Source organism: Mastigoproctus giganteus, chromosome 1 (genome assembly GCF_048544385.1).
Source record: "Mastigoproctus giganteus isolate SK-2022 chromosome 1, ASM4854438v1, whole genome shotgun sequence".
NCBI lineage: Eukaryota > Metazoa > Arthropoda > Arachnida > Uropygi > Thelyphonidae > Mastigoproctus > Mastigoproctus giganteus.
Genome location: NC_143575.1, coordinates 251,238,103 through 251,261,261, shown reverse-complemented (window position 1 = coordinate 251,261,261; position 23,159 = coordinate 251,238,103). Strand labels below are relative to the sequence as shown.

The following is a 23,159-nucleotide window of genomic DNA, read 5'->3' as shown; positions in this document are numbered from 1 at the left end:
ATCTTCTGAATGTATGCACACCAAGTTTTTACTTGTTATACATCAGTCCAGCAGAAAGATGCTTTGAGCAAACACTTGTTTTCTCATTTGTTGAATGTACTGAAAATAATGAAATTTGAACAAGATACTTTTTGTAAACTTGTCCACAGAAACACACAAAATACTCATTACAATGGTTTCAAAAGTTTCATGATGGAAAATTTTCACTTGAAGGTTAAGAAATTGTTGTTTTCTCCCCACCCATAAGTTTAAACTCATCTTGAACACGTTAGTCTGTATAATTTCCTGGAGATTAAGGACCTGAAATACACAGTAAATGAAGCATTATTTTAACAAAAATAGTAATAGTAATAACTTTTATTATTATAAAAGCTGTTACTATTATAACTTTATAATAGTTAAAACTGTTATTTTATAATAGTTATAGCTTTTATAATTTAATGGTATATTATATATAATTAATATAATATAATTACTAAGTATATAGTTATCATTGCACAAATCAGTATAATCAAAATAATAATACCTTCCCATCAATATAAGGTATGTGCATGCATGTGTACAATTAATTTCAGTTAAAGAATAGACCAACTGAAAATTGAAACACAACATTACTTTCTGTTCTGTTCTGGGGAATGGCGAAATATTATAGTTATAACCTTAGCATCTAAAAAGAGTTTTCCTCTTTTGCTATATTTTACATTATTTTATTTTATTATATTTTTATTCCAGCATTATTTTAGTTATAAAAAGTTTATTTATCCTGTATAAATTGTATAGCTACCATAGAGTGTCACTTTCATATCTTTCTTAAAACCTCTTATCTGAGTCCTCGGGTCTCTTCAATTGAAAGTGATCTGATTTTTCAGTATTCTCTCCACCTCACTCCTTCCACCACAAATATTTGGTTTTTGCTGCATTCCATTTCTAGGTATGATAACATTAGCATTGCTAGTCTGAATTGGCACCTTTAAATCCACCACTTTTTCTTAACCCTGTGAAATCATGAGGAACAAGAAGCTTTCAACCATTCGTTATTCAGTCCCATAATGAACCAATTTTTTTATCTGTTTTCATTTTTCTTTTGAAGATAATCTCATCATATATTTCCTTTCTTTGGAGTAACCTTTTGTGTATTTACATTTCCTAAAAATTGCAACCTTTAGAAATTTAAAAGTAGTGCTAATCAGTTTCTCTCTTCTGAAACCTCTACCTATAATAATAAGTTGTTGCTTCAATAATCTCCTTTTTTTTTTTTTTTTTTCGTTTTATACTACATTTTATTTGATCTATGCTTAAGGAAATTACCATTATGCTTGGAGCTGTAATTTAATATTGCTGTTAGCGTGCTAGTATTCTAAGTAATATACATAAATTTAGGATTCTGAAACTGAGAGTCCTTGTGATGTCAATGACTATTTGCAAGATGCTGCTGGTGAGACTTTGGCTGAATTTGAATGCAGGGAACATGAACTTTTTTTTGTGGAAGCAGTATTGGGTTCTGCGGATCAAAGTATTGAGGTATGATTATTTTCTTTGTGCTATATATTTGATGCACAATTCTGTATAAATATATTTCCCTATTTGTATCCAATGCCTGAATAAGTAATAATAGTGAAATATATTGTCATATACATAAAATCATTCATCATGTAAAGTTCTTAATGATTTACTGTTTCTTGTACCACATTTTTAGAAGTGTGGTACATAAGTGAATTCAGTCTACTGAGTTTTTGTACATTTTTCAATTTATAATAATGGTATATCCAATTTAAAAAGAAAAGTGTGGATGTGGGTTAAAGTAAAAACAAACTATATTGTGTTGCTTTTGAGTTATTAGGCTGACATGTGAACAGAGGGAGGGGTATCTTGAAACCTCTTGGAGTCAGCAGATAAATGGAATGAGATGCAAAGAAGTCAGTGAGAAGGTGAATTGTTTAAGCAGATGGCTTACAGAAAGATAAAAAGGAGTTAGAGTAGGTTACGTGGTGTTGAAATGTAAACAAAATCCTGATATTGACATAGTCCCTGTAGACTAAAATAGAATATAAATGATATTGAAATGCTTAAAAAAAAGTGCTAATGTATTTTAATGGAAAAAACTTTCATCAATCTATAAATAAACTGATTCTATAAAACCGAATGATTTCATCATTCTCTGAAAAAAAATTCTATATATTGAAATGATCCCTATAGAGTGAAATAGAATTTCACTCCATAGAGATCTATCGGGATCATAAAGTAGGAAAACCTTAATTCCATTCATTAGATTACCAGGCTACAGCATTTCTGATGTCATTATTTAGTGCTACAAAGTTGAAGCTATTAAATTCAATAGCTTCAATTGCTTATTGGCATCAGAAGCATTTTACTGTGGTATTTCAGTGAACAAACTGAAATTTTGTTCACTGAAAATGAAATTAGAATTTGAAAAAAAAATTAATTTTAAAAATTAAAAAAATATTTGAAATTGGAAGGGAAAAAAAAGACAAAATTTATGAAAATTCTTATATTGTAGGATCATCTTGATAGGAATTCTGTTACATAGAAATCAGATCATGAATTTTTTAAGGGGGAATCTTGTCTGACCAATTTCATTAGTTACTGTGACACAAACAAAGGTACCATATAAAGAAAATAATTTTGTATTATACTCAGACTTCAGTAAAGCTTTTGATACTGCTCTGCATGAAAGACTGCTGTACAAATTGAAGTAGTGTGTGGCATTGGCAGCAAGATACTGTTGTGGATAAAGCAATGATTAAGTGGTAGAAGACAGAGGGTGGTTATAAGTGGGCACTGCTCTTAGAACTGCTCTTATTAGTGGAGTTCAAAGTTCAATGTTGGGAGCCCCTTACTGTTTTCATATTAATGATATTGATGAAGGCATATCAAGCTTATTTTCTAAGTTTGCAAATGATAAAAAGGTCATCAGTGTGGTGAACAGCAGGAATCAAGACAGTACTGCAACAAAGTCTGAGAAGTGACAATTGATGTTTAACATTGATAAATGCAAGTTACTGCATATGGGAAGCATCAATCTCAGAAAAACATATCGTGTGGTGTCACAGTCAAGGTTGCAGAGAACCGGTGAGACCCAGGGGTAATTGTACAGTCCAACATGAATTTTTCTCAGCAGTGCAGACAATCTGCTAGGACATCTTATGGGATTCTGTCAATGATATACAGGAATTTTGCCAGCAAGGACAAGGAGGTGATTATCCCATTGTTATAAGGCAATGGTTAGGCTGCATCTCTAGTTCAACATAGCGGTCAGGAATCCTCATTTTAAGAAGGTTTTGGATCTGTTGGAACAGGTACAAAAAGAAAAAAAAAGTACACAAAACACTTTCAGTTCTGAAAATCTTCCAAACACTTTCAGAACTGAAAGTGTTTGGAAAGTGTTTGGAAACTAGGCACTTGCAAGGAAGTCTGATTGAGGTCTTTAAGGCTTTAAATAGACTGAGTAAACTTAACTGCAAATGGCATCCTTAAACACACATAAGGAGGACATAAGAAAAAGGATTGTTGTAGGATAGATTTGCAAAAGTTCAGCCAGAGAGTGACTGCTTGTTGCAATATACTTCCATCCGATGTTGTGGAGGTTGGTAGTTTAAATAAATTTAAGGAGGAATGAGACATGTCTTATCCTTCCTTAAATTTAAATTAGACATAATAATAGTAATGAGACTTATCTTTCCATCCTCTCTTATTAGAGGGGATAGAATGATGACAGTGTTTTTTGCTTTTTTTTTTTTTTTTTTAAGCTGATGAAATAAGCTGAATTCATTGCATCATTTGCCACTACTAATAATATGTAAGATAAAGTTGAATATAGAGTTTAAATGAAGTAATGCATAAATAATATTATTTTTTAAAATGTGCCAAATAATAAATTTTAAATATATATTTTTTAAACATAACTATTAATTTAACCATACCATAAAGGTGGTCCCTCACTATTTGTATTATATTTTTTTGAAGAAATTGAAAATATTCTGTTGAATAAATGTCTTATTGTATTGCTTTTTCACATTAAATCATTCTTCATTTATTATTATTAGTAGTAGTAGTAATGCATGAAAGCAAGCTTCTACAGCATCAAAAAAGAAAAAAAAAGGCCAATATCCCATATCACCTGTCCATCCCTTCTAACAGTTTGTATAGTTTTTTGAATTAATTCAAAGTACCCACCTCTACAACACCAGATGGTAGTTCCTTCTGACAATCAACTACCTGCTAGCTGAAAGCAAAATTCCACACATCCAACTTGCAAACATCTTTCCTCAATTTGAATTTGTGCCCCCTCGTGTGTGTAGTCTGGGAAACAGGAAGGATTCCATTGGCATTGTGCTTTTCCATTCACAATCCATTCAAAGCCTTAAACACCTCACTCAGATCTTTCAGATGCCTAGTTCACCAGATGCTTTAGTTTATAGAACTGAAGTCTTTCCTGATAAGAGCACCCTTTTGTTCCTCTCACTAATCTTATTTGCTCTTTTTTGGTCTTTCCAACATCTGCCTTTCTATCTGCAAATGGGTCTTCCAAACCTGTATGCAGTACTCAAGGTGTGACCTAACCATTGCCTTATGCAACAGGATAATCATTGCCTTCCTTATGCATGCTTGCAGAATTCCTGTATATCATTGGCAAAATCCCATGGCAGCCTATCTGCACTGCTCAGAGCACTTCATACCTGACTGTACATTATCCAAGTCTTTTTTATTCTTCACTACACAGTTGGTATGTTAATCTAAGATTACCTGCTACTTATATGAAGTACCTTGAATTTGTCAATATTAAACTTCAGTTGCCACTTCTCAGCCCATCTGCCTAATTTTTCTAGATCTCATTGCAGTAGCATACTCTGATTACTGCCATCAACCACCCTACCAACCCTTGTATTGTCTGCAAACTTAGACATTAAGCCTTTATTTATTAATAATATTGTTATCAATATCATTAATAAATATAGAAAATAACAATGGGTCCAGTACTAAACCCTAGGGACTCCACTAATAACATTAGTCCAGAAGAGCAGTTCCCAACGATAATATAGCTCTGTCTTTTCCCACTCAACTATCCCTTTATCAATAGAGTAACTTGCCTCCAATGCCACACTGCTCCCATTTGTACACCAATCTTTTATGTGGGACAGTATCAAAAGGTTTTCTGAAATTATGTATATGATGTTATGGCGCAGTATGGCCATAGTTGCCGATGCTCCTAATAAATCCCGAAACAAACAATATATGATGTTAAAATTATTTTTTGCATCCAGTTCCTTTGTTACTGCATCATAGTATCCAATTAGATTGGTCAGACAATACTGCTCTTTAACAAATCCATGCTGTGGCTGCAGTATAACTGTATTCCTGTCTAGGTAGTCCTGCATTATTTCTTTAAACAGTGACTCCATTATTTTCCCCTGGAACAGAAGTTAGGCTAACAGGTCTGTAAGTACTCATGTCACCTTTTGATCCTCCTTTGTGAATTGTGAATACATTCATGCATCTTCAGCCCATAGAGACATCCTCCTGAATCCAAGGATGCTCTGATGATCATGGCTAATGGTTTGCTTACCTCTTTTGCTGTCTCCCTAAATATAATTGGATAGATCCGATCCACCCCAGGTACCTTTTATTTTCAACAGTTCCTCTTCCGCTTTCTTCTTGGTTATCATTCAGCTAACTCTTAGAATGATAGACTTCTGGATGAATGTAATACAAAATACCTATTCAGTTTGTCAGCCACCCGAGCAGGATCATAAACAGTACTTAAAACCATTTTTATCTTATGGACCAGTATGATTTATCCTCTTTTTGCTAATGTTTATGTAATTAAAGAAGTCTTTTTTTTTTTTTTTTTTTCATATTTCTTGTATAGTTTAAAAATATTATTTGAATACCTCATCAGAATTAGAAGAATATCAAGGCTGCTTCTGCCTACATGTAATTTAACTTCTTTCTGCTTTACTTTGTTTGTTTGTTTGTTTTTTTTTAATTCACTTTCTGCTCCCCCCCCCCTTTGAACTGAAAGGGGAAAAATCTGGCCATGATGAGAAAATCTCTCATTTAGTTGCCCTTTTTAAAGCATTTTAGCAGTTCTTCTCATTTGTTATAATTTTCAACATTATTTCGATTCTGTTTCATTTTGAAAAAAAATTGTTTATATTTCAACATAATGTAATGTACTTTAACTCATTCAATGGGATAATGAGTTGAAAGAAAGAAGAAACTTGTTAATGTTATGTTGAAATTTTTGTAGGTTGTATTTTTGGGAAATGTCTATATATACACAAAGGAAAATAATTCCAAAGAATCGAAGTAAAAGGAAAAAATAGAAAAGGTTAATTTGTTAGCATTATGTTGACATCATGAATAGATAGTGGCTAGTTGTATGCTTTAATAGGTTTGGAAGTAAGTGGTAAAATGTTACTTTCTGATTCTTCCCTCCCACCCCATCCTTATGTAAGCCCCAAACCTGAAAGATAATAGAACCTACTTAATACCCTGCATGAATTAAAAGTTGCGAAGACAAAAACTTCTTGTTAATATTAAGCTTGAATTTCTGATTTGGAGAAGCACCTATGGAAATACAGAAAAGGCAAGCAGTGGTAGGTAGTGAAATTAATCAGTAGGAAAGGCCCATTTTTAAGGGTATTTTTGGATAACTGCTCCCTATGTAATTGTATGGTACAGTAGATTGATCTGTGTAGGATATAATTAAAAATGACAGTGAGGATGAAAGGAACCTCTTCCCACAATGTCAGAGAAGTTATAGGTGTAATCTTGTGCCAAAAAAGTTGTTGCAGACAGAGGTCTCATCTGTTCAGGTATTTAAAAGGTGAATGTAAGTGACTAAAATTCTCTTTCTGTAAAGAAATAAGATTATCTAGTTATTTAGCGTTGGAATTGACTGTTTCTGCCTACATTTAAGAATCGTCTGAAAATCAGCACTTAATGAACTGCTAGTGGATAAGAAGTTTTTATTGTGCATGCAAAGTTTATAAAATGAGAAGAAGGAACTTAGCATACTACTGTTTTGTTCAAATTGTGACATGTTATGTTGCAAGCAGGAGAGGTTTATTGACCCTGAGAAGGAAAGAGTATTGAAAAGTTAAACTCCAAATTATTCCATTGGTCAGCCTGTTTCTGGATAAAGAGCTTGTCAGCGAAGAGTGGGGGAATTGGCAACCTAATGGTAAAAAGTAGGAGATATAACACCATGATTATTAATATAAGAAACAATCCAGCCATGTTTAAACACTTTTTCTTTTCTTTTCTCTTCTCTCTTTTTTTTTTTTTTTTTTTTTTTTTCAGTCTCATCTATATGTGGAGAAATGGTATTTTGTAAAGGTTCCATTTGTACACAGCAAACCAATTGAGTATGCTCTGAACTTTATAAAGAAAAGATCATTGGTATGCAATGTTTTCCTGTTTGAGCATAATTATTCTTCTATATATTACTACTCCAGGATCTTTTATCCCATTTCTCATTGATAAAAGTCATTTACTTTGACCAGTGTGATGATTTAATATGCTAATATACTTACTCAAAACATTTATTTTATTTTTGCATTGATGTCTTATTTAATCTCTTCCAAATTCAGTTGCAACATTTTTTTTTTTTTTTTTTCCCTGCTTCAGTAATTTTGCCATTTTTATGTTCTTTGCATTTTTATACCCATATTCCCTACCATTAATTCCCAAGTAAAGGAACATTACAGAATCCAGAAATATTCTGCATTTATTTTATGACACCTTTGTGTTGAAAGTTTGGTATTTTGGTGTAAATAGTCTCTTATCCTATGAAAATCACATACTTTGCATTTTTCGTAAATTATTATTTACCAATATAGATTGACTGTATTGCTTGATAGCTCTTAGGTGTATGTAATGTAAGCTAAGCTAAGCCAAGCCTGTGGAGTGCTAGATTAAATCTTGTAACTCATGTTCAGCCTATATAATAATAATAACAATAATGCACTAACTCACTTATAAGAATTACTGATTTATTAATAATAGCTTTCCCCTCCTCCCTTGATTTTTTTTTTTTTTTTTTTCTTCCTTTTATTAGTCTGGGCCATTTCCAAATCTTCGACATAGGACTTCAGAGGATATTGAATTCATGACTCGGGTAGAAGCCGAAAAACTTTTAAGCTCAAGGTAATATTTCATTTGTAGCAGGATATTTAAAGGTAATGCTTTGAAAAATTATTTACTAGTATAATGAGTAATAGACATAGAGTATAGAAAATAATATAATCATGCACTTTCTTTGCTTGAAATAAATCACTTAAAATTGGAATTGAAGTAGAGAAATATTGATCTCCCATGTACACAATAGTCATCATGAGTAGATTATGTATATGAATGATCAGTGCCTTTTAAAAAATAATTAATTTTTTCCCCACAATGCAAACCTTGGTTTGCTTAACCCATTATAAAAGAGGAGTCGGTTCTTGCATTCAACATTTCACTGTATATATATATCTGTGGCATACTCAGTACAGTTGTGCCCCCGTATCCGCTGATTCAGTTACCCGCTTTTAACACTCGCGTTTACAATACTTCCCTTTATTTTTTACGATGTTGATTTTAAATCAAATAGTTTCCCTTTATTTTTTACAATGTTGTGTATGGTTTCATCACCAACATTATAATGGTTCTTTAGAGATTTAACAGATGCACTGTTTTCAGACTTTTGAATAATTTCAAGTTTTTGTTTAATTTGAAAGCACAACTCTTGCATTTGTCCATCTTTTTCCAAAAAAAAAAAAACCAAAAAAAAAAAAAAGTTACTATTAAAATTAAAATAAAAAAAATTCCAACATCTCTGGCATAAATAACGAAACAAAATTTGACCTTTTGTAGTGTGATGGAACACAACAATCGACGCGATGCACTAAATCAAACTAAATATTTGGTCTCTCTCTTTTTTTTTTTTTTTTTTGAGCGGTAGGTGTGAAGACAGCAGGGGTTGCAAGATAATAGGTACACTAATCTCCCAATGACAACTTATAATGCCAGTTCTTGTCGCTTATTTGCGACTTGCAAAATATCTATTTATACCTATTCTAGTTATTACTTGAATTTTATGATTTCTGGTTGATTTTTTTTTTTTTTTTTTTTTTTTTAATTTGGAGTCTTGAAGTGGTTAATCCAATTAGTGGTTAATCCCGGTTAATCTAATCCCGGTAAATCGAGTCTTACCGTATTTAATGTTGGTAATGTCTTACTGTGTGTTTAATTTATCAATTAAACTTTATTATACATATGTATGTATGTACAAGAAAATCACATTATATATATGGGATCAGCAAGTGTTCGCTTATATCCATGGTTTCAGCCATCCATGATAGGTCTTGAAACGTATCTCCCTCGGAAATGGGGGTCTTACTGTATTTTGAAATATTGCTTTTATGATTACTAATCAAGTGTTGATTAGTAATCCTAATCACTCCTGCTTAATCATGGAAGGGTCTGAAAGATTAAAATACATCCAGTATGCACTTTTAGCTCTCTCATTCCCCCCACCACCACCACTACCACCAATAAATTTGTTAAAATTTCCCAAAAATTGGTAGCAGTGCAGAAATCGTAGGTTTCTTATACTGAATGCAAAGTTTTATGTTTTACATACAAATTCTTTACTTGAGGTTCCTTTCTTAACCACCACAGCTGGTTGAGAGGTTCATCACAAAATGAGATTATAATCAAAACCAATACCTTTCTAATAAGTTGAGCAATATAGGGTATACAATAACATCTTATTTATGACTGTCGTCCTAAGAGCAAGAATTTTTGACACCAGAAATTCAGTTTCAGAGCTCTGCAATTTTATTATACATATGGTTATGTTAACTTTTGCACAAGTTCAATAACTCCACAATATCTCATATTTTCAAAGTAAGTTTAGCATACTTTTAATAGTTATGTATTCAACACATGCCAAGTAACCAGTTTGTATCTCCCCCATCATCCAAGAAGAATCGACCATTCATCAGAGACTGTCATTTGTCTGTACCAGACTATACAAAGCAATTATCAGATACTGACGATGGACAGTCATGGTCAGTTCCTTGGATGGCAGGAGGATGGGGTTAGATACACAATGATCTGGCCACTTGTTGTAATATTAAATACTGTTGATTTCTTATATGCAGTGGGATCAACACATATGTAATTAGCATCAGGCATGCCAATATACTTATCATAGATACTGCCACCCTGCTAGGGTATTCACACACAACAATGTCTAGAGCATACTGAGAATAGTCCACCAAGCCAGAACATGTCTAGTCAGTTTCAGGCCTGTGTCCAGAGACAGCTTGTTGTTATGAGAAGTCAGCAAAGGGCAAAAAGAATTGTGTTGTCATGCCACAATTGGTTAGATGACAGTGAAGTAAAATAGTTGTGTAAAAATGTGTATGTTCGACTGCATGATATGTAGGACCTTGTCACAGATGGGTTCTGTTGTCCAGTCTGAGGCAACTTCTGGATGCAGTCATGTCTCCACGGATCAGCACTTCTGCAGAGTGCGATGACCATTTAAATTTGTTTTGAAGGCTTAATAACCCCTCAGTTTGCTTCTAGAACTACATAAAGAACTGTGCTTGAGAGATATTAATTTTTTATTAATTATAGTTTTTTTTAACATTGAAAGCGTTTAGAAAATAATTCTCTATTAATTGAATTTTGTCATAAGTTGCTTGATGCAATGAATTTATATTAAATAACTTACCCATTAGTTTTTTGTACAATTATATCCATTTTTCCTGTATTAATGTAAAAAGATAATATGCTGTAGCAAATGGTAATTAATTCTCATGTTTTGATATTCATACCCTTACATTAGATACTATGGTACCAAAGTCTTCCTGGTAATTGCTTTACCCACTAGCTGTTGCTGAATTGAAGTAAACAATCAGTTTTGGAAAAAACTGAGTTAATGGTGGAGAGAAATACAGAAATATTAGCATATCAGTGGGTATTTAAGTTGAGTAAAGTGATTAAGAAAGTTGCAGAATCTTTCAAGTTTTTGATGAGTTATACTAGAAGGGAGATGAATGTATTTATCAGTGTGAAGAGTGATCTGATGAGTATTAATGTTGAACCACATTTTAAATGGCAGTTTATATAGTCTTTGCATTGTGAGGTTGAATCATTGTTTTTTTATAACAATTATGTTTGGCAATAGAGAACTGAACTTAACAGAAAAAAAAAAAAAAACTGTTCAAAGCAGGCAAACAAAGAGTGGAAATCTTGAAACAATAAGAAAAGTAATTTTTTTTTTTTAGGTGAGTTTTCTTCAGATCATCATATTGGCTAATCTCTCTCTCTCTCTTTTTTTTTTAATAACATTTAACTTAACTGAATTCGCATTGGATATTATCTTCAATAAAATTAGTTAGTCTTTCCATTTCAATCTTAATAGTCGGCCTAGCCCTAGTTGCTTGCAGTGGAACAGCTATCTTTCCTGCTGCTAAAATTAATTCTTTATTTTTTTATAATTGTTCTTACAGTTAAACTTGAAGTCCTAAATTATGACACACAACCGCTTGTCGTTGACCGGAATCGATTCGCTTCAAAACGTCCGATTTAATTTTCAAATTCAGTATTTTTCTTACATTTAGTCTTCGTACTGCACTCAGACGTTGTTGCTTTTTCATTCTTATCGGTCATTATTAACTCTTCGAAAATGTAACTGCGTTGGTTGCATTAATTATGATACAATGTTCGAGTAAACTGTCCGTTATGCACAATGTCTAATACTGTACTGAGTGATGACTAGACTTCAGATAAATGCATATAACGCTAATATTACAAGCAATATACTTGATCATTTTTTTTTTAATTTCGGAACTACATAACAAGTCACTGTACTGCAATTAAATAAGCGTGCGAGAAAATTTCACTGAGCATGGGAAATTTTCTCAAGTCGGCATAGGAAACGTTTTAATGCTGTTTTGGTATTCATTTTCAAGCTATTGACTCCATCAAATGAAACGATTTCATTAGATATGCCAAAAATGCAGTCTGTAAAAGAGCGTTATAGTGATCTGTGACAGCATTATAGTCAGATACAGGTTATAATATAAGAACAGCGTTATAGCGAATCAGCGTAAAGCGAACCACGATATAACGGGGGTCTGCTGTACCTGGATTTCAGGAAAGCTTTTGATAGTGTTGCACATGGAAGACTACTGTACAAATTGGAGCAGTATGGCATTAAGGGCAAGTTGCTGCAATGGATAAAAGGGTGGTTGAGTGGGAGAAGATAGAGAATGGTAATCAAGGGACACTGCCCTTCATGGACTAATTTTATTAATGGTGTCCCCCAGGGTTCAGTGTTGTGCCCATTTTTGTTTTGTATATTTATCAATGATATTGATGAATGAAGATATATCAAGCTTAATGTCAAAGTTTGCAAATGATACAAAGGTTGGCAGGGTTGTTAATAACAGTAATGACAGTATGCTACTGCAACAGGATCTAGAAAAGTTGGGAGGATGGGCTCAGAAGTGGCAACTGAAGTTTAACAAATGCAAATTACTGCATATGGGTAGCAGTAACCCCAGAGAAATGTACCAACTCAGGGTAGCGGAGAATGAAAGAGACCTGGGGGTAATTGTGAGGTCAGATATGAAGTTTTCTGAGCAGGGTAGACAGGTTGCCAGAGCAGGTCATGGGGTTTTGTCAGTGCTATACAGGAATTTTGCTAGCAGAGATAGGGAGGTGATTATCCCCTTGTATAAAGCAATGGTCAGGCCACACCTTGAGTATTGCGTACAGGTCTGGAAGCCTTATTTTAGGAAGGATGTAAAGTTGCTAAAATGATTACAGAGAAGGGCAACAGGACTGGTGAGGTGAAGAGAGGGATGCTTCTATGAAGAAAGGCTTAAGTTCTGCAAATTGCAGTGTCTGGAGACAAAAGCACCTGTAAGGTGAACTAATTGGGGTGTATAAGGCCTTAAATGGATTGAGCAGGCTCAATGCTGATGGGATACTTCCTCTTGCTCAGATTACGAACCTGAGGGGGCATAAACTGAAATTGAGGAAAGACAGTTGTCGAATAGATGTGTGGAAATTTGCCTTTAGCCAGAGGGTAGTTGATTGCTGGAACAAACTTCCATCTATCGTAGAAGTTGATAGCTTAAATAAATTCAAGGAAGAAATAGATGAGTGAAATGGAAAGGGCTTTTTTTTTTTCTTTTTTTTTTTTGGCCAATGCTGTATAAGCTTGCCTTTTTGCATTATTTGCCTCTGCAAATGCTAATGCTAATCTGTTAGTGGAACCTTGGCAGTAAGCCAAAGTTACTTAGGGAATTGGACTGCAAAGGAAATGGCCATAATATTTTAAAACTATAGCAGTGATACCAATGGAAAAGAAAAACCATGCAGCAAAATATAAATATTTTAGAACTATAAGTTTGTGAATGCATGCAACAAAGGTAATGCTAAGAATATTAAATAGAAGGATGGTAAACAGGACAGAGGAAAACATAAGAGAAGGTGAGTTTGGTTTCATAAGAGAGTGGTGCCTCCTCCTGAAACCAAATATCTTCTGATGCAATAGGTGCAATGAGAATATTGACAGAAAGGTTTCTGGAATTGAACAAAGATACATGTATAAGTTTATGGATTTGGATAATACTTTTGAAGTGTATTGGATGGACAGAAGAATGATTAGTAAATTGTACTGGGAACAAAAAGTAATACTGTAACCTGTGTAAAATACAACACTTTAGAATCTGGAATACTTTAAAATCTGGCATATTTTAAAAAAAGATCAATGTTTTACAGTCTGGAAATATTAAGAAGGTAATCAAGTACTCATATCAACAATTGCATTTGTCTTTAAGAATCTATACAAAAAAGAATGACACTTTCTTTGTGAGATGCTTGCAGGACTATCTTCTCCTTTAATTTTCTTTTGCAGCCAATGAGATTTTAGAGAGACTGTAGGATTTAGGAGAACCATCTAAGAGGATTTAAGACCATTGCATAGACAATGCAATGGTCTTAATCCTCAAAGAAAAACAAACTTGCCTTTGCAACAAGTTACTTTGAAACAGATGGCTTGCTGATAACTTAATTCAGTGGTTCTCAACCTGTGTGCCGCAGTACATTGGTGTTCTGCGAGTATGCTTCAAGTGTTCCACGGAAAATGAATTCAAATTAAAAATTTGTTTATTTGTACTGTGCCAATCCCGAGCCCCTTCTGGTGGTCAGTGTGATATCACGTTTAATTCCTAGTACTAGATCTGTTCACTTTTATTCACCTTTTGATTCCTGATACAAGAACTGTTCATCTTTATTCGGCCATTCTTATCACTTGAGAGTCTCTCCCCCAAGCATCCCGCAGTGCATTTTGCAGTTGTATAAGTGCAACTTGTAAGCAACATAGTAAGAAATATTTTTTTGTGTTTTAAAAGTACTTTTTGTCTTTTTATCTCTAAAACGTCATATTCAATTAATTCCTATAGAACAGGTATTTTTAATTAACTGTATTATTAGTTCCTAGAAGTAACTAAATTTTTTTAGAAATTATTAGCGATGGATAAATATTTAGTGAAAGAAAATCAGAAGAGGCAACATGATAACAACGAGCTTGGAGAAAATGACAAAAATGAGCAACCGTCAACATCAAAAAAGAAGAAAACATGTTGTTGTAAATATGATGACGATTATTTGGCAATGAGATTTTCTTATACTGGTACCCAAGGTTGTCCTCAACTTTATGTGTGGTATGTGGTTTAAAATTATCAAATGAATCAATGGCCGAGTAAATTGCAGAGCTTTATCGTCCAAAACTATGGAGTATTTTAAAAGACTGCAGGCCTCTACTAAAAAACAAGGTGCAGAATTTTATAATATGGCTAAAATATCTGATAAAGCACAAGAAGCGAGCTATTTAGTAGTCTAATGGCAAAAAAAAGAAATAAAGAAATCTCACTTGATTGCAGAGAGTCTGATTTTACCAGCATTTCGGGTAAACGTGAAAAGTATTTTGGGAGAGGAAGCTGAAAAAAAAATAAATAAATAACGACAGTACCACCTTTGAACAGCAAAATTAACAGGTTCATAAAAGAAATGTCTGATGATACTGAAGAACAAGTTGTTCAACATAATAATTTTGGGTGACTGTTTGCATTGCCAGTAGATAATTCTACAGATATTAGCAGGAAAGCCCAATTAATAGCATTTGCCAAGTTTATTGAAAACAACACAGTTGTTGTAAAGAACAGCCGGCCAAGATATTTTCAAAGTAATAAATGATTTTACAAAAGTGTGGTATATTTTGTGGAAGTCGTGTGTTGGTATTTGTACCGACGGTGCTCCATGATGACAGGGGCACTAAAAGGATTTGTAAACTTAGTAAAACGACACAGTTCAAATATTATTACAACACTGTTTTATACACAGAGAAGTTCTAGTAGCGAAGACAGTCGTACCCAATTTAAAAATTGTACTTGATCGAGTGGTTAAAATGGTCAACTAGACCACAAAAAATATGCATTTTTGGAAAATTATGCGAGGAACTGGAGTCTGATCATTTTTGTTTAATAATGCATACTGAGGTTCGGTGGCTATCAAAAGGAAATAATATACTTATGTGTATGTACAAGTTGCACGAGGAAATGCTCATATTTTCCCATGGCAAATATGAGCAAATATTTGCTTGTATTTGCCCATCAATGCCTATGGCATGCAAGTGTCGCCGTGGAAATTTTGGAAACGATCATAAAAAAATTAGGAGGGAAGGGAAAGATAACAAGAATCCCACTTTAAATCTCCAAAAAAGCAAACTAAAACAAGCAATGGCATATCTTCTGTGGACGAATTCAATCGAGAAGTTACAATGTGAACTGTCCAAGACTTACATAAATGAGAAAAGAGTTCCAACAGTACCTAAATTGATTTAAATTCTGAAAGAGAAAATAAATTTTACTTTTAAAAGAGAAACTCTTCAAAAAATTCTTCATGAATCTAATTTTCTGGAAAAATCTCAAAGCAAAAGAAAGCTTTTAATGGAATAAAATGAAATTATACTTAAAAGGACTCGATATTTGTGACAAATAATGCAACTTAGAAGAGAAAATATTGATGAAACTTGCTTGGATTGATAGCAATTTGACATTTAGTAACTGGCAAAGTCAGAATTTTTGTGGCATCTATCAATCAGGAAATACTTCAAAATGACTTATTGTGCAGGTGGAGAAATGGGATCTATTGCTAATTCAAATTTAGTGTACAAAGCAAACAAAACAATGGGGAATTATCACAGTCAGATGAATTAAGTAATTTTTGAAAAATGGGCATCAGATAAACTGTTACCTAGTTTACCTGACAAGGATGTTGTAATTATAGAAAAAGCACCCACCCTATCATTCGTACAATTAAACAACTCTCCTAACTCTTTCAGAAAACAGGAAATAATTGATTGGATTTTCCCAGAATAATATTGCTTTCAGTGAAATACTTAGAAAAGTTAAACTTTTAGATTACATGCTTGAACAAAAAGGATTCCTATTTTTAAAATTGCTAGCATACCACTGCTATATTAGTGCCATCAAATCTGTACTGCAAACCAATTTGTACTGCAAATTGGTTTACAAAGTAACCAATTTGCAGTACAGTACTAAACTGGCAACAAGGAATTGCTTAGTTATGGTGACATGATATTGCTCCTATTATATCATGATACTAATAAAAATAGTATAATGTCACGTATGCCTGTATATATATTCAAAAAGTTAATACTCAAACACCAGCCAAGTAATTAAATATTTAATAAAATAAAATAAAATAAAGTAAGATGATACAGTAAACTGGACTATTATAATAAGTATTAAAAGAAATAAAATCGGTTAAAACAGTTAAAAACTAACAATGCTAAAATCTTAAAATAAGCTAAAATACCAGAAATCCAAAGCTTTCGGAGACAGCTTTGGATGTGGTCATTACTGACTGTGCACATGGGTTCTGGGAACGCAAGTGGCTCGAGAGCTTGCGAATCGGTTCATCCTGTCATACTATTAACAGGGACAGGGGTGTGCGATTACACCCCCCCTCTTTGAGGCGATTGTCCTCAGACGCGATGATCGGTTCCACATGGCATGCTCCCAGATCACTTCCATTTCCAGTGTGCAAATAGAGAATACTGACGATGTTCCTGGTGAGTCACATGAGTACCATGGGCCTGTTACTTAAGGATGTGTCATTGTAGCAACAATACACTGTTGAGAAAGGAGACAGCTGTCTCCGAAAGCTTCAGATTTCCGGTATTTTTAGCTTATTTTAACGATTTTAGCATTGTTAGTTTTTAACTGTTTTAACCGATTTTATTTCTTTTATTTCTTTTAATACTTATTGTAATAGTCCAGTTTACTGTATCATCTTACTTTATTTTATTTTATTAAATATTTAATTACTTGGCTGGTGTTTGAGTATTAACTTTTTGAATATGGAATTTCCCAGCCCCATAGGCCTGTTTGAGGATGCCTGTATACAATACTCCCTTATGTGACCTACATATAAGGGGCTACATATAATTTCCCTGCCCCTTATATGTAGGTCACATAAGGGAGTCACATAAGGTCAGCTGATAAAGCAAATATACACTAAAGCACAGAGTTGACTTATGTGCAGGAATATATGGTATATGCATCAAATGTATTATACTGATGCTGTAACGAAAGACATGATAGTGATTTATTTTTTAAATATTTTTCAGAATTGCTATTCAAAACCTAGTAATGTGAAATCGGCCTCCGTAGCTGAGAGGTCGGGAACGAGAGTGCAGTAGCACACACTCTTTGAGTAGACCAGGGATCAAGCCCCTGATTGCTAAATATGGTTAACTGCCAACCTGCACTGGACCAGGCAGATTGTGGTCCATTTCCCTCAACTTGAATTGTTGAGGAAGCTTCCATCCTGCAATGGATTGATAATGGCTGCAGTTTACCTTTTTTTTTTTTATCTAGTAACTTTCAGTGCGTTTTTTTATTATTTTGTCAAGTATATCTGCACTTGACAGATTTAAGGAAGCTCTACCATGCACAGAATAATTCCCTGTGTAATTCAAGTAAATTTAAACAATTGCTCTGGACACAGAATACAGTTTGAAGAATATTTTAGCTAGCTCTTTTATTCTTCAAATTAAAGTGCTGCTTAATTCTGTTTATTAGAGAGGAAACAATGCATCTGTCCCAACTAGAAATAATGTCCACTTTATATGTTTGTGATTTCAGTAACATGCTTACTTTCTCATAAGCTGGCAGGTCAGTATTTGTCAATTTTTCACTATTTTTTTTATATCTGAAGGATGAATTGGCATAGTGAAATTTACTTTTTTTAATACCTTCTCCCATGATATTATTATATATATACAAAAATTGATTTATGAACTATGTACAGTGTTCACAAATTTGAAGATTACTATATTATCTTTGTAAATTTACTTACTTTCTTTGATTTTTATTATATTTATACACTGTCCTAACAAAATAAAATGAATACCTAAAGAGTTTATTGGTTCCCTTTAGTTTCCTCTTTAAACTAAAATAACACAGCAGTAATAGTAGTTGATTAAAAAATTTTTCTCGGTCAACTGTCACTATATATATAAAACTGAGTTGGAGATAAGATACTCCAGGCACTCATTCTACCCGAGCACTGTATAATTAAAATTAAAGGTGGTCTTTTGTACTTCACTCTCGGTATCAGTATTTCATAATTCACATTAAATTATGAGTATTCTAATCATGAGCTGCTTATTGTCTTAATTTTTAAAAAATTTTAATAACCTGTTTAAGTTTCTAACCATTATTTTCAGTGCTACTTATACTTTTTATTACAATAATATCAATCAAGAATCTCATAATCCTAGATGAACTATGTTTTTAAAATAATTTGCTTAGGATTAAAAGCTATCATGCACAATAATACAGCTGTTGATCATCAGTAAATCATAAGATAGCAAGTACAGTTGCTTGTTATCCTTTTGTAAGTCAGGTCACACCTGCAAGAATACACCCAATTTTTTTTTATTTTTGCCATTCAGAATTGAGTATAAAAATTAACTGAAATTCATTTTTCTTGTATTTGCTAATTTACTGCCCATTTCTTCAGATAATTTTTAAAAAATACATTATATTAGAAAAAAGTAATGTTTGTATAGAAAGGTGCAATGTATGTTGAAAAGAGTACATACAGTAAACCCTCGATTTAACAGACTAATAGGGGAGAAGGGGTGTTCGTTAAATCGAATATAACCTGGGGGGGGGAAATTTTTTATTGTTCTTAATGTAAAAAAAAAACTTTAATACAATTTACAGTACTGTACAATATAAAATTATATTGCAATTTGGCCTTTGATTTACGAATATCAGAAACTGTTTTTTTATGCCGTAAATTTCACAAACACATGCTTACTGAGACGCCTTGTTCTAATTTTTCAGTTAGCTCTAATTTCTGTGCCACATTTAAGTTCACACTCTTTCTTTTAACTCCTCCATCACTTGATGCCATTTTAAATTTTAAGGATTGCAAAATTATTTAATAAATAAAGTCACAATTCAGAAATCACAGAAACACTCTGTATACAACCTGACTGCACGATAGGTTAAGTCAGACTGAGACCGAAACAAAGTGAGTTGGTAGACCTGCAGTTTAGTGTCCCGAGTCACGTTCAGCTCGCAAGTCACCGCCTGCTCTTATCTGTAATCTGGGAAAACAGCTATTTGAACATGTTTTCAGAAAGAATAAAAAACAATTTCCTGAATTTGATTATAAAAATAAAAGTAGGTAATTATCAAAACAATAATGGAAATAGGTAATTATTATTAATTTTTAATTAATAATAACACTGAAGTTTTGTATAACCTAAAAAATATAATATGGTCTAGATTAATATGTACATTACTGTATTATTATTTGTCCGGTCCGTTAAATCGAGGTTTTACTGTATTATCTTTGAATATTCTGATTATCAATGTGCTGGTCAGTACATTGTTAATCAGAATTGCTATTCAACCTAGTAACTTTCTGTGCATTTTTTATTATTTTGTCAAGTACATCTGCACTTGACAGATTTCAGGAAGCTCTACAAGGCACAGAATGATTCCCTGTGTAATTCAAGTAAATTTGGATAATTGCTCTATGGACAGAATACAATTTGAAGAATAAACTAGCACTTTTATTCTGCAAATTAAAGTGCTGCTTAATTCTGTTAATCAGAGAGGAAACAAAAATGCATCTGGCCAACTAGAAATAATGTCCACTCTAATGTTTGTGATTTCAGTAACATGTTTACTTTCTCATAAGCTGGCAGGTCAGTATTTGTCACTCTTTCACTATTTTTTTTAACTGAAGGATGAATTGGCATAATGAAATAAGTATTAAATTTCACAGTTTTTACAATGTTTTCATCTTAAAAATTATTTTTATTATAATTTCACTGAGTTATAATTGCATTGAATGCCTTTTAATTTGCCTAAGTTGCAAGTGAGAAATTGTTACTTTTTTAATTTAGCATGTTATTTATTAATATAAATTTATAAACATTTAACAACTGTATACTTAAAATAAAAAAAATAAATAAAAAAAAAACTTTATGTATTTTGTAACCTAAAGATTAATTCCAACCACATTCTTAAATGTAAGTTTTTGTTTTTATTAGTGCTCGACAAACTTTAAATACCAGAAAGGGTGAAGATATTCAAGATGCTGCTAACCTTATCCTCTCTCGACAAAGTATACCTGCACATAATGGTCGCTCAGAAATGTGGTCAGCATTTTCCTCTTTGGGCGCTAAGTGTGAAGAAGAGGAGGAGGATGAACTCTCACCTGAAGAAATGGAATATGATATTCTCTTTCCTCCTGGGACTAATGTATTATATGAAGATATGAAGTATCATATTCTTCCTGGTGGCCACTTTGTAACAGAAGTTTCAGGACTTGATGATGACAGTGATGAAGATGATGTTATGTTTTGTCCTATACCACCTCACAGAAACAGCAAAGTAAAATTCAGCACAAAGCCCATCAAGGTAATTTTTTTTAAAAAATTCACTTTAAAATACCCAATTACCTAACTGCTATGTAATTTAATTTTGAATTAGACATCATTATCAGCATTGTCATTCAAATCTGTTGCAACCAGTGGCTGTATGAGTCAGGTCAGATTAGTCCTTTTTGAACTGTTGGCTTTCCATTTGGTATCTTATTTTATTCCATGCTGTCCATTGGTAAGTTAAATGCAGATGGCATCATAATGCTTGTTCAGACAACATATGTAAGGGAATATAAATTTAAATTGGTTGTAAGATGTGCAAAAATTTGCTTTCAGCCAGAGTGATCGATTGTTGAAACAAATTCAGGTTTTATGATGGTGGATAGTGTGAATAAATTTAAAGAAGGATTAGACAAATTATTAGAGGGGAGGGACAGATGAAGTTGATTTTTTTTTGCTGATATTGTTATCACATTTATAAGCTCCTATATATGCTTGCTTCCTTGCACCATTTGCCACTAGTACTATTTTCCATTAGATTTTTAGCTCTAGCCAGAGTAAGCCTTCTTCTAGTGCCTACTTGATACTGTCGGTTCACCTTACTTTTGGTCTATTTCTGGGCCTGTTACCATTCATGTTTGCTTCAAATATCTGGTTAGCTAATCCTTTCTATAAGCCTGTACCATCTTAAATTTGCTTCCGTTACCTTTGACTGAATATTTGTTATTCCAGGATTTTTGATTCTTTCCTCAGTTGTAATATGGGTATGCCATTAATTCTTCTGATCCATTTATTTTTATTATTTTTGATTTTATTTATTTATTTATTTTTATTAAACTCCTTTTGAAGATACTAATTTTTGATCAGTTCCTTTATATTTTTACTCATCTCTTTCATCTCCAAAAGTTAAAATAGAATTTAACATTTGTATTATAAACAGGTATTTTTGTCTTGGCTGACTTTTCTTTTGTTCCAAATGAATTTGTTTAACTTGCTTCCTATACTATATGCTCTACTTATTCTATTATTTATTTACATCTCTAGTCTTACATCTTCATTAAAGACTTTTTTAGATACTAACTATTTCCAGTTTTTGGTATTTATTGTACTCTCTGAATTTTACCTGTTTCTTCCAGTTTTCTTAACTTTTGTTTTTGTATAACTAATTTTCATGCCAGATATTCTGCATCCTTTATCCAGTTAATTCAGAGATTCTTGAAGATTGAGAAAGTGACTATTTAATAGCACAGTATCATCTTCATGTAATATTCACACATGAAGAGTTACTCCTCATGTGTGAGGAGTTTAATAACTCCTCACACATGAGGAGTTATTAAACTCTGGCAGTGAACTAGATAATTTTGTAATAACTGAGAGTAAAGTAAAGAAATTGTTGAAGATAAACATAAGAAAGGCACCTGGGGTGAATGGAATCTATCCAGTTATATTAAAGGAGACGGCAAAGGAAGTAAGCAAACCCTTAGCAATAATTATGACAGCTTCCTTGGACTCAGGGGAGGTACCCATGGACTGGAGATGTGCAAATGTGACCTCAATCTACAAAGGAGGATCAAAGGGAGACATAGGTAATTACAGACCTGTTAGTTTAATTTCTCTTACAGGGAAATTAATGGAGGCACTGGTTAAAAAAGCATTGCAGGATCATCTAGACAAAACTTCAGTTATAGCTCTGACACAGCATGGGTTTGTTAAGAGGAAGTCTTGTATGACCAATTTGATTATATACTATGATGTAGTTACAAAGGAAATGGATGCAAAGAATAATTTTGACATCATATATTTGAATCTTAGAAAAGCTTTTGATACTGTTGCACCTGGAAGACTGCTGCCCAAATTGGAGCATTGAGGCATTGGAGGCAAATTGCTGCTATGGATAAAGGGGTGGTTGAGTGGAAGAAGACAGTGGTAATCAGTGGACACTGCTCTTCATGGACTAATGTTATTAGTGGAGTCCTCCAGGGTTCAGTGTTGGGTCCATAGTTTTCTGTATTTATTAATGATATTGATGATGGTATATCAGGCTTAATGTCCCCAATTATTAATCTAGCTTCCCCCATTTACCAGTGGATGATCAGCACTCTACTGTACTTTATTTTATAATTTAATGAAGATACAA

At 33.0% G+C, this 23,159-nt stretch overlaps 1 protein-coding gene across 1 annotated transcript in view; it reads left to right on the top strand.

Annotated features, from left to right (window-relative positions):
- The window catches only part of LOC150091753 (uncharacterized), a 285,842-nt gene that overhangs the window by 34,172 nt on the left and 228,511 nt on the right, over positions 1-23,159 (top strand). The window contains exons 4-6 of the mRNA XM_090376803.1: positions 1,381-1,521; positions 8,081-8,169; positions 20,690-21,059. Of these exons, the coding sequence (XP_090232929.1) occupies positions 1,381-1,521; positions 8,081-8,169; positions 20,690-21,059 (600 nt within the window). The remainder of the gene's footprint in view (positions 1-1,380; positions 1,522-8,080; positions 8,170-20,689; positions 21,060-23,159) is intronic.